At 40.7% G+C, this 11,971-nt stretch overlaps 1 protein-coding gene across 1 annotated transcript in view; it reads right to left on the bottom strand.

The window, feature by feature from the left end:
- MANBA (mannosidase, beta A, lysosomal) overlaps positions 1-11,971 on the bottom strand; it is a 38,573-nt gene that overhangs the window by 20,519 nt on the left and 6,083 nt on the right. Inside the window, exons 5-7 of the mRNA XM_010133662.1 lie at positions 9,900-10,075; positions 6,696-6,806; positions 1,202-1,351 (exon numbers count right to left, since the gene is read on the bottom strand). Of these exons, the coding sequence (XP_010131964.1) occupies positions 1,202-1,351; positions 6,696-6,806; positions 9,900-10,075 (437 nt within the window). The remainder of the gene's footprint in view (positions 1-1,201; positions 1,352-6,695; positions 6,807-9,899; positions 10,076-11,971) is intronic.

Genomic DNA, 11,971 nt, shown 5'->3' with positions numbered 1-11,971 from the left:
AGTATACCAGCTGCTGGACATTCAAGGTTTAGCCATAATCTGTCAAATACAAAAAGCAGATTTATACAAGTTTGTGAAACTGTATCACTCAGGAGTTTCTAAGGCTATAAAAAAAAACAAAAACCCCACCCCAAAACAAAAAAACCACTCAACCCCACCCCCCGCCCCCAAGCCCCCAAACATTCATCGTTGGCAGGCAAACTAAGACTTATAACTTTGATAGAAACCAGACTATTTTGATACCTTCTAAGCCCCTATGTCTGGACAGAGCTCTCAAAAGCAATTTTTTGTACAGAAAAAGTTACTTGGTCCTGTTAATGCTTATGAAATAGATGGAGTGACATATGCAAGCAAGTAAGTGCTTCTAAAGAAGTATTGTCAGGACCAGATTTAGAAATACTATATTTTATTAATCGGGTTGCTCTTTTCTCCTTAGCTATTACTTGCTTTAAATATCAAATTCTCTTTTAAACTTAAAATCCTCTTTCAAACGCTATCAGAAATCTATGTTCTCTTCTCAAGTTCCACAATGAATAGCAAGAAGCAGGGAGTGAGAGGGGGAGAAAAAAGACCAAGACTCTGAATCTCATTTAAAGGGATTCAGGCTCCGTTAATTTTTCCTTAATCATACTGGCAGCCTCTGAATTGCGTGAGAATGCACACTGTAGCACACCCGGTTGTCCTGGTTGCCCAGCTACCCACAGCAAAGCTTAGTCAAAGTACAGCATGGCCCCCATCCCACCTCCAACTCTGAGGTGCCGTGTAATTGAAATCCAAGAAGGCTGGACCAGAGAGGGAAAGAAGGGAGAGGGGCTTCTATGAACTTATGTCTCCCGGTAGGGGATGGGTTAGGATATGGCTGAAGTGCATTTCCTCTAAGTACCAATGAATGTAACCCAGGAAATAGGATCAGACAGCCTGAGGATCATCCCTAAAAATACCCAAAAGGCCAGTAACTTGTAGATAGCAAACAAACAACCACTTTCCCATCAGTTATTGCACTTAACAGATTTGAGTGATGTTCAAGGCATTTAATGTTGATTAAGCCCTAATTCTGAGGCCTCCAATCCACAACTGTTAGTGTCCTACCTTGAAAGGTGTTCCACCTGCTAATGCCACCCTTTGACAGAGGGCAGATAGAGAATCAAGAGGAGGAAAACATGATTCTTTCTCCTTACAGAACATCAAAGGTGACTTACGTGTCATAGGTCACTCTGTCCTGGAAAGAATCTGCTGGAATCCAGTTTGAGCCCTTAATGAAAATGGGTCGGCCATTGATTCTGAAGTAGAAACTCAGACCTGATGAACCAGGAATAGGCTCCTGAACAAGTTCTACTGTGCGAAAATAGGCCTGTGAAGTCATGAAACTTAGATTTAAAGCAGATAAAAATTATATTAAAATAAAAATAAATGGTTACAAAAGGGATTCAGCTGTACACTAACAGCTTAGAATTTGTCAAAGAATCAAAAGACATGGTCTGAACTCTAAACTCCTGCTTGATTAAAACACACTGTAACAGGGCTAAAAAGGATCCTTCCAATAAACCTGTTCACTTTTTAAAATTAGTGTCACGTGACGCGGCACTATCAAGCAGGCACATGCATGCTTGTATATATGTAAGAGGCAGGTATGCGTTTGGTTGCTGCAGACTTCAGTCACAGTCCAGCTGAGACCGGCAAGAGAAACACAGTGCTTGCATTAGATCAGACACATCATTTAATCTACAATTTTCTCATTACGTGAGGAGACTGCAGCCGCCCAGCTGTAAGCCTTGTCCCTGAATGCCTAGCTTCAGGCTAATCCAGTAAAAGCAAAATCTTCTACGGCTGCCCTGAAATGATACCTTTTCAACGGGTCCAGCAAATAAAAAGATACAAATGCAAACACAACCGTCACTTTGGAAGCGAAAGGCCTCTGGCCATCGCAGATATGTTTGAACAGCGTGATCAGCAATAAGGTTTCAGAGACCAGTTCAACTAAATGACCACTAACTCTGTGTAAAGCATTAAAGGTCATTCCAGACAAAAGCATGTCTCAAGCAGAAGCTAAACCTTTACAGCTGCTCCTTCAGCCTAATATCTGATATTGTGCACTACAGACACCAAAACAAGAAAACATTCCTCCTTCCTGCTGCAAGCGGAAGAAAAGTTCTCAAGAAAGCATTCTGGACATTTTCTGAGACTTCAACAATACTGCTCTCTGAGGGGTATCCTGACTGCGTTGACAGAAACACAATCGACAATTGTGTCAACTGGCAATTCGACAGTCATGAGAGAGCAGTTAGTTGACTGAAATAATGCTTTGCACCAACCCCTTATTTGTAGAGGTGTCTTCCCCACCTGCCACAGGGCAGATGTGGAACAACTGCCATGTTAGGCTCCTGCATAGCTGCAAATTGTTACAGAAAACCCCTTTCAGGTGGGCTTTAGGCTTCTTTTATCTCCTGCATCTTTGTTCCAATTCAACTTATCTAGGCCAGAAAGAAAACTTTCTTCTTTCTGGTACCTGTTGCTCACCATCATAGAGAGATGATTGGGAAATTAAATAGAGTGAAGGAAAGCTAATAGGAAATTTCAGCCAACTCATACCAAGCAACAAGTCTAGGTCAGGAAGGCAGGTACCGCATTTTTTCTAGACTACTCCTAAGGTAGCATCCACTCCTCCCTCAGATGACTACTTGCTATACCTTTTCAAAAGGTCAGCTTGCAGCATACAGCCTTGTTCTCTCTCTCTCTGCCACAAGCTACAGTTGACATAATTATCTGTCAGTAAATCAGGCTAAAATTAACCTCGTTAAGTGCAAATGATATACCTGTCTTTAAGATAAAATGGAATTCTTTATTTCACACACCAGACAAGGCTGAAGTTCAAATGGAAGTGACTAATTGCACTGTAGAACTGTGTTTTTTAAACTTTCAGCTTATCAAAAATCATACAGATAGACAGAAGTTATTTTTAGTAGCAGACAAAGAAGATCACTGCTTTTTTGCTTCCTTTTTGGTGCTGCTTGGTCAACTGGACACACCTGGACAGAGACAATGCACATGACAAACTACATGCCTAAAACACTACAAAGTCAGACCACTAAGAGGACATTTCGGACTCCATGTCCAACATGTCTGTGCCCATACATGTGTTGAGGACAGCTTGCCCTGACTTTTTTCTACTATGATCACGTTGCACACCGGGTTGGTTGAATATAGACCACCAGCATGATGAACTTGGCTTTAGGAAAAGAGTCTTACACCCATTCCTAGAATTTTGCCAATTTATTTTAACATGATAAGTTTAATCCAAAAAATAACCAGTACTTCACTCAAGTTTTGTGGTTCCTCTAACTACTGATGTGAACAAAAGAAAAACTACATTATGACTACTACAGCAAAATAAGTTCTGACTTTCCTCCAGTGAATGCGATTACTTAGGAAAAACTCCTTGGTCTCCAGTGTAGCTCTTCTTAGTGTCACAAAACAGGATGGGATTTATAGCTGGGGCTCCCAAAGCATTTGGGAAGTCCTCTTAATGAATGTAACCGGGCAGATTGGGACTGTCTCGGAGTGCGTTTGTAGTGGCAGATGTATGTTGTTAACAGAAATAATGTGGTATTACTTTATTCATGCTCAAGTTGAACCCACGCAAATGGCCAAATCCAAGGCTGAAACACACAGCCAGGACCACCCACAGAGCCGAAGCAAGATGAAAAGCTCCTCAGCCCCATCTCACATTCCCAGATCTCCAGGCTTAGTGCCTTTGTGTTCCTAATCCATTGCTCTCCAGGGCCCCATATGGTAACACAGCACCTCTTCCTGTTCAACAACTGTTCAAGCAACTTCATTCTGCCTTGTGGGGTAAAAGAAGAGCAAGAGGAGACAACTATCATCTGGCAAGCTTGGTTGCATGGTTTTCTGGCTACTGAGATCTTGGTCACCTTGAAACGTGTCTGATAGACCTTGCCGCCTGAGGACTGAACAGGCAGCAAGGAGCCTGTCTCCCAGGTTTGGAGCACACAGAAGAGGCTCTCTAGCCACAACAAACCAATCAGCTGGTTCTGTGCCCAATTAAGAAACAGGTACCTGCCTTCTAAGTCACGTACAAAGGCTTTGTACCCTGTTAAGTGACCTGTGGATCACATTTGGCACTCCCAGATTTAGCAGGATGAAGATGCCTAGAGCTGACGTAAGATCACAGAATGCACCAGTGACCTAACAAATTAGCATGCAGCATGAAAGCAGTGTGAAAACTACAAAGCCAAAAGGAGAGACTTCTGGAAGTTATGCTAAAAGGCCTGGAGGGGGGAAAGAGGGCTTAAAGGGAAGGAGGGAAAGACAGCTAGAGGTTAAGATCTTCCAAGTACTAAGCCTCACAAATTAACAAACTCTGATTACAGTGTTGAAGAAGTAAGCATACAGAAAGATGAGGAAATGGAATCGAAAAGCAAACGAATGCCTCATGAGGCAATGAAAGAGCTAATAAATTCCTTGATGTGGGCATGGCAAGAAGAAAAGCAACTTTTCAATAGCAAACAGGGCTGGATAGACCCTCCCTCCAGAAAATCAATTTCACTCTGAGATACTTTCTGGCTATGATTTTGTTTCACATTATCCTGAGAAAAAAAATGAAGTATTCTAAACCAAAGTATTCAAACGAAAAACAAACCAAAACCAACCCTCTCTTGGATGTTGGGGGGTTGGAGGGGTTTGTTTTGGATGGTTTTTTTCTGCTACTCTCAACAGAAGTGAGTAAGGTGTGTACTTCAGCCAAAGAGGTTCCCAGCACAGCTGACTAGAGGCCCGTAGAGCTCCCCCAAGCACATACTGGGAACTTACCCAGAAATTTTCCCAAAGGATTAGTTAATGTTTTGGAGAACTACTCTAACATACCAGAAAACAGAGAGCCGTTCAAGCTAAGGGTAGCTGAATGTGATATAAGACCAAGCTGTGTTTTCTCCCATATACAGTTCCCATCTACAGTTATGTAGCTACTCATATGGAGACAAGCCACTTGTGAAATGCCTCACCCCTGTGTTTCTCTTTTTAAAAAGAGAGCTGGGGGTGGGAAATATATTCCATCTGAATACAGTACTAGGTGGACAACAGAACAAAACAACTTTCAGGAACATTTATCCCTGATTGTATCTCCCAAACTACTCAAAGTTCTTATTAAGCCATATGAATGTTGCTATTCAGTTCTGATGACATGATAGTTGGGCTAGAACATGAAAAAACTGCATGGCCACTCATACAGCTCAGGGTGGGGGATGGTGGGGGTGTGTCTCTCAGAATCCAAGACAGCTTCACAGAACACAGGAAGGAAGACTAGACTTTACACTATGAATATGTAAAGGCTTCATATGCTTGGTAATTCATAATGTCCACTATGTGGTGCATTTGATTTTTTCCCTTCTTTCCCCTTAAGGAGAAAAAAGAAAAAAAAAAAAAAAAAAAAAGAGAAGAGGCTTCTAAATAACTTTTGTAGACCGTCAATAATTTCCCCTATGTTGTGCATTTGATTTTTTCCCTTTTTTCCCCTTAAGGAGAAAAAAAAAAACAAAAAAAAAAAAAAAGAGAAGAGGCTTCTAAATAACTTTTGTAGACCGTCAAGTCCCTATGACAATATGCCACAGGGCTCTTTGAAATATCCTGACACAACTACCCAAGTGGAATCAATTAGTTTTCCTATCATTGTGCAGTTTTCACACAGTAACACCAGATTTTCCTCTTACCAAGCTCTATAGACATATTTCCTATAATCAGTTTTTCCAAGCATAATATGCTGTGTTTATTTGGTGTGGGTTTTTAATTGCTTCAAAATTAAATCACTAATAATAGCAAAGAACTATTATTATAATCAAACTTAAGGGCTAGCTCCATAGAAACTAGGACTCCAGAAGCTACTGCTTTTCATATGTTCTTTCACATGAACAAGTGGTACAGCAAATAGCAGTTTTACATGCCTGTGACCATATTAGGTTTTAGTGAAGCAATACACCTCAGAACCCCCTAATAAATATGTTAATTTACTCGGTTGTTTCCACATGTTGATGGAATAAGGAGCCCGGTCTAATTTGTATGATGATTTTTTTTTAATGGACAATTGGAATTTACCTCTTCTAGGCTTATTAGTAAAAACAAATTATACAGCCAGTGTGTTGCAGGAACCCTTATGCAAATATTCCTGAATATTCATGGTCATACTTAAGACATTACCTCTTCTTAAACCTGAAGCACATCTATCACATTCTAATAAATGAATATATGTTAGCTTTTTAGGAATGTGTCTAGCCCACAAAATTTTAAAAACTGAATTAATAAGAAAAATCTATGAGCCTTCACACAATCTATAGAAATCTAAAAGGGTTTTTCAGTGCACGATACAAAAACATCGGCATGATACAGCAGGTTTAAAAGTGGGGGGGTTTCATAAGGTAGGAAACTTAAGAAGTGAACACCTTTTCTTCTCTGAGGTTTCCAACTAAATATCTTCCAGTCTGAATGCAAATAAAGGCATCCATACAAGCAAGGCTACCAGAAAACAGGTAAACATACATTGTGACATTGAAAAAAAATCTTGTTTCTCATCAGCACTTTTGCATGCATATTACAATCCAGCAAAATATTTAAGAGCCCCAGATAACCTGCTACGCAAAGGAGATGTCCTAACAGTAGCAGCACAGTAATCAAGCTGAAAGGCTCACCTTTGAAAATTTCTCAATCTTATATCCTGTCTCCATGTCGAAAGTTGTTGTCATATTGTATCCAGTTTGCTTTCCATGTCCATTTGGCCACCAAGCCTCCACTGTAGAACTCTTGAACACGCAAGAAAGAAAGACAGAGCAATGTATATAAAAAGAAGCACAACGTGCACCTAGGGGCTCAGGTATCTTTGAGTGAACTACCGCAAGTCTAATGAGTTTATGTGCCTCAGCTGAACCATGGTTACTGGGATGTCTCCAGCTGCAGCTCTGAGGTGAAAAGTATTTAAAGTGAGACTTATGATTTCAGGCTATTACTTCATCTTGTGTCCACAACAGGCCATAAGCACCCATACACTTGCATGTGCACATCAGGCTGCTACCCATCAGCTGAGGTACATTGACAGAATATCCCTCCAAAACTCAAATATCTGTGACAGAATGCAGATGTTATTCACTAGCCTCTACATCACACTCCTCCTCTCATCGACCCTTTTACCTATTACATACAACATTCAATACACAGGTGACATTTTTCAGTTATGACTTTGGTAATATGCGACAATGCCGTCTGCTTCAGTTATGTCAAGCTCTTAGGTCAAATTATAAATTTCATTGTTTCTTTTCAGTGTTTTCTGCTTTTTCTCCATGCTTCCTAAGCATGTCATTAGTACTCCATAATTTTTACAAACATAAAGAAACTACCTCTAGGATGACAGAATGATTTCATTTTCTCATTTTTCTAGTCACAGAGAAATATTTGTATCTTTATTCCAACAGCCTATTTCTGCTGCTCAATCCTGTTGCCAACATTTGCCAGTTGAGTGCACAACACAAAAAATGTGGAAAGGAAGCAGTAATGCATGCAGCCAAACAATGGAGGGATCAAGCATTGAATAGAGTCATGTAAGGAATGCCTCAATCCTTTCAAATAAAATGAGGCCAGAGGCAGCCCAACAATATGTTTTGCTGTAGCCATACTTGGACACAATCATGAATGTATCTACTGACATTTCAGCTTCCCCAACACAGACTTATCATAACTGCTTGTGCAGAAGTACTAATCTCTGCATTGCACAGATACAAACGGAAGCACAAAATCAGCGTGTGCCTCAACAACAAGGGAGTGTTCGCAGCCACCCGGCATGGCTGGAGTGTCTCATTGGCCACTAATGATGTCATCCCTGTGCTCTCCATTAGCTAATAAGCAAAATGCTGTCATGTTAACAACAGCACTTTGCGAGGCAATTGCAGGAAGACTGCTAAACATCTCGAGTGATGCACACCACTCAAACATCTACTAATTTCATAACATAATCTGCAATAAGCTCTCAACTAGAAATAAATTTCTGGTGAGGTCTCACTATTTAACATGCACCACACAAGTCTGCCGTACAGTGTAACAGCTCCATTAGGCTCATTGATGCACAAGAACACATCACAGGGCTTCTTGTAAAATCAGCTGATGTGAATTTATGCAGCAAAGCCTTTTGTGTACAAAGAATAATAAAACACTGTTGCCTCTGCTCTGAAGGAAGTGCTTCTTCACAAACGCGGTCATACTCCACTAACGGCTTTCTTCGGAGGTCAGAGGCAATCAAATAAACAAAAATAATTTTTGAAGTTTCATATGGCGGTGCTTGTTTAATGTAAACCCTGAAAAGGATAAGCAGAGACTAATGATTGTTTTAAACGAAACTTAGTACGTGTAATTGCTCATGCAACTTGCACATCAGATGACAACAGTAACAAAAATCGTATGTTTGTAAGCTTTTACGATTTTGTGTCAAAATAAAACAAAGCACATAGGTATGCAAGTCACTGAGTGTGCATACTACAACATAAATACCCTGCTTGCCTTACCACGTGCTTTTTCTCCACTCAGACAACTGACAAGAGAACTTAATGCATTCAAACTGTGGAAACAAATGCAGTGTTACACACTAACAGAGAAAATCACTCGAGTCAGTAAAATATATAAAGATTTGAGGGCAGATGCTCAAACATTATTAACTGCCAGAATTGTCAGAAGCCCCAAATTCCTGTTCACAGCACATCGCTCACCCACAAATCTAGCTGTGCCCTGTGGCAGTGAAGCAAGTGCAGCTTCTGTTATAACGCTGGCTCCAGTGGAGAGCACCATCAGCTGCGGCTGCTGCTGCACCTGCCAGGGCTCCTGCCCTGCCTACTGGCCTAAGCCTGCCACTATCAGGTTCGGTTCTGCACAGTCAGGTCTACCTAGGGCCCTGACCTCTAAGCAAGAAGCTAAGGCAAAGTTCATGCTTCTTTTTGCCACACAGGGCCCACTGCCTAATTCAAGACACCTACCTGTTTGTCAGCTAGAACAGATGCACCCATTTTCTTCATCTCTCAAGCCTATATATCTATTCTTAATCATACCTGTGTGATAAGACCCAACGGTTTCGGAAAAAAAAAAACCCAAACCCACAAACACAAACCAAACAAATTCTGTAGAAGTTAAATAGTGTTGATGAATTAAGTTAAGATAGTTTCCCGATGCCTTCTGAAGGTAAGCAGACAAATTCTTTCCTCTTTCATCACTGGGGTGTACACCAAATTCATCATTTTTCATTTGAGTTCTCTCCTTATCAGAGCTGCCTTTATCTCTCTAAAATTCCTTCTGGGTTTTGTCTACCAAAGGGACTACAAGCCAATGTAAGGGTCCACAAAACCTGCACCAACCTTACTGCCAGACAAGTTCTTTATACTGCTCTTTTGCTTTTATTTACCTGGAAAAGTGTCTATTGAGAAGTTTGAGGAATGTTTCCTCTCTTTCCTTGGAGAACCATGCATATTGTACTATAGTCTAGTCTCAATCAGTCCAGAAACAATAGCATGGGAGACAAGATACCTACTGCCCGTTAAGTGACACTGAGTATCCAAAGGTTACCTACCTAAATAGCACATTTAACAGTGGCCAGTGATTATGTTGTCTTTTTGTTTTGCAGTAAGGGAAAAACTTCACCATCTTTTTGACACTGAGCTATGTATCCCCGCAGATGAACAATTTTTAGAGAGGAAAAGAACTATTCTCCTATCCTACAAGGGGCACAGAATGGTTTTAAAAGTCAGTAACACAACGAGGAAGGGGAGGAAGGCCTACAGCTGGCATGGAGGCAGAAAGACACACTGGAAACCAGGGGAAACATTTTGCAGTTGGCTAGGGTTCCACACACACGTCCTTACCTTGTTGATGTTTACAAGCAGCACAATGCTGCCTTCTCCAGGCTGAAGATTCACACGGAATGTTTGCTGTGTTTGCAATTTGGGAATGTTCACAGTCACAAGACCTGAAATTGGCTTGGAGCTGACTACGTCAAAAATAGACTCGATTTCAAGACTCCACTGCTGAACACTCTTTACTGAGTGAAGAGGGAGAAAAAATGGGAATTTAGGAATTGTGTTTATATACCTATTAGTTAACATGACTCTCACCAAAGAAACAATTCAAACATCTCAGATTAAATATAACAATTTTTGGGCTGTGTTTGAACCAGACCTGCGAAGTTAATCTTCTTGTTTAGGGCATTTGATATATGTGTTTATATTTGCTGACTCAGAAGAGAACTACACAATATAATTTATGTTTTATAACATAAGGAGGTTTATGTTTTAAAAGCCATCCAGGGTTTTTCAGAGTTCTGTACAAAAGTTAGAGACCATGACACCAGTCTCTTCGTTAGGAAGGATTTTTTTCCCACCAACTCCCATTGACATTGTGTTTGCTTTTAGTCAGCACTCATATGAACATGGTACTCTTTGGGAAAGATTGTAATCACAAGGCAGCGCAATCACTTTCGTCAAGGAAACAAAACCAGTATTAACAGAAAACGAGATGAATTCATCCCAGAGTCACTAAACAAAATGAATGGAGTTATGCTGGGGATGAATTGGGCCCGCTGTGTCTAGACTTGACAGGCTGTATCTTTATGTGTTTTCTGCCATCCAAGTGAGGTGGAGGAAACAAGTCAATGACTTCCCTGAGATCTCTCTCTACAGTGCTCAGACGGTCCTCTTCTTTACGGAACTTACTGAATAATGCAAGCAAGGGCAAAGGGTACTCAAGATTAATGTATAAATTTCCCATTAACTTCAGCAATTAAATTACCTATCTACAAACAAAACCTGGCTAATCCTATACTTTAAATATTGCAGATGAACATCTAAGGAAAAACAAATAAAACAGAAAACAAGGAAAACTAGCACTAGGACACATTTTGTATACACAAACTACTAATCACTTATTTTCTCTTTTCAAGCATATATTGTAACTCTCCTTCCTCCACGAGAGAAAGAGAGCTCCCTCCAAAAGCAAAGAATTACATTCAGCTCTGGTGTGATTTTCACTGTCTTGTGTAGAATGAAGAGCAATGAATGTGTTCCCAAGTTTATATTTACACCCCGCACTACCCAGGGAGGATCAAGTTTCAGAAACATTGAAGGGGCTAAAAAACAAGCCACCCCACAAGGGTCAGCCGTTACAGTGTGTCTTCTCTCTCCTCCAAGGGTATAGAGAAATTCCAGCCCATTCTTAACCGCATGAACAGTGGGGTCTAGACACAGAAATCAAGAACAACTAATCTTTTACAGACTCACTGATCACAACGCTATGACACTAAATCTGATGAGCAATATAACTGCATAGGCAGCTTAAATTCAAGTTGTTAATTTACTCTTTATTTTACAAATGTTATTACATTTGAATACTAATAGACTCTGGCTCTGGTTCCAAACCACTCTCTGCTGAATGGAAGAGGTTTTCTCTCTCCTTGCTCATTCAGAGAGCAAGACTTTACCTACCAGAAGGTGGAGTTGTGGGAATGTGGGAGCCCCTCTAAAGATTTTTACTGTAACTAAACTTAAGAACGGACACAGAGTCTGTGCTGGGGCTTTCCACGGAAATTCTAGTCACGTTAATTCTAGCTAAGACCTGCGGCTATTTCAGGAAGCTTTAAAAGCAGCCAGGGAGTGACGTCTTCCTCTTTTATTCATACACAACCACTCTATTCCCAAGGGCTGAAATTCAATCCGGTGCAGAGGACTCACATGCTAGCCTTTACTCCACTGAAGGCCGGGCTCAACAGGCAGTGAAAGCAAGCATGCGGGTGGTCTACAACGGGGCATATTACCACTTACAGAAAGTTTCAACAGAAAATTAACTACTTTTGCTCAGCTGCAATGATTTTCAGGATAAAGAAGAGGAAAATCAAAGGCCATGTCAAGGGAGGAAACCGGTTCGGTAAGTTAGGTAGCAGGAA

Source organism: Buceros rhinoceros, unplaced genomic scaffold, assembly GCF_000710305.1.
Source record: "Buceros rhinoceros silvestris isolate BGI_N320 unplaced genomic scaffold, ASM71030v1 scaffold5483, whole genome shotgun sequence".
NCBI lineage: Eukaryota > Metazoa > Chordata > Aves > Bucerotiformes > Bucerotidae > Buceros > Buceros rhinoceros.
This window is presented reverse-complemented; position numbering and strand designations above follow the sequence as displayed.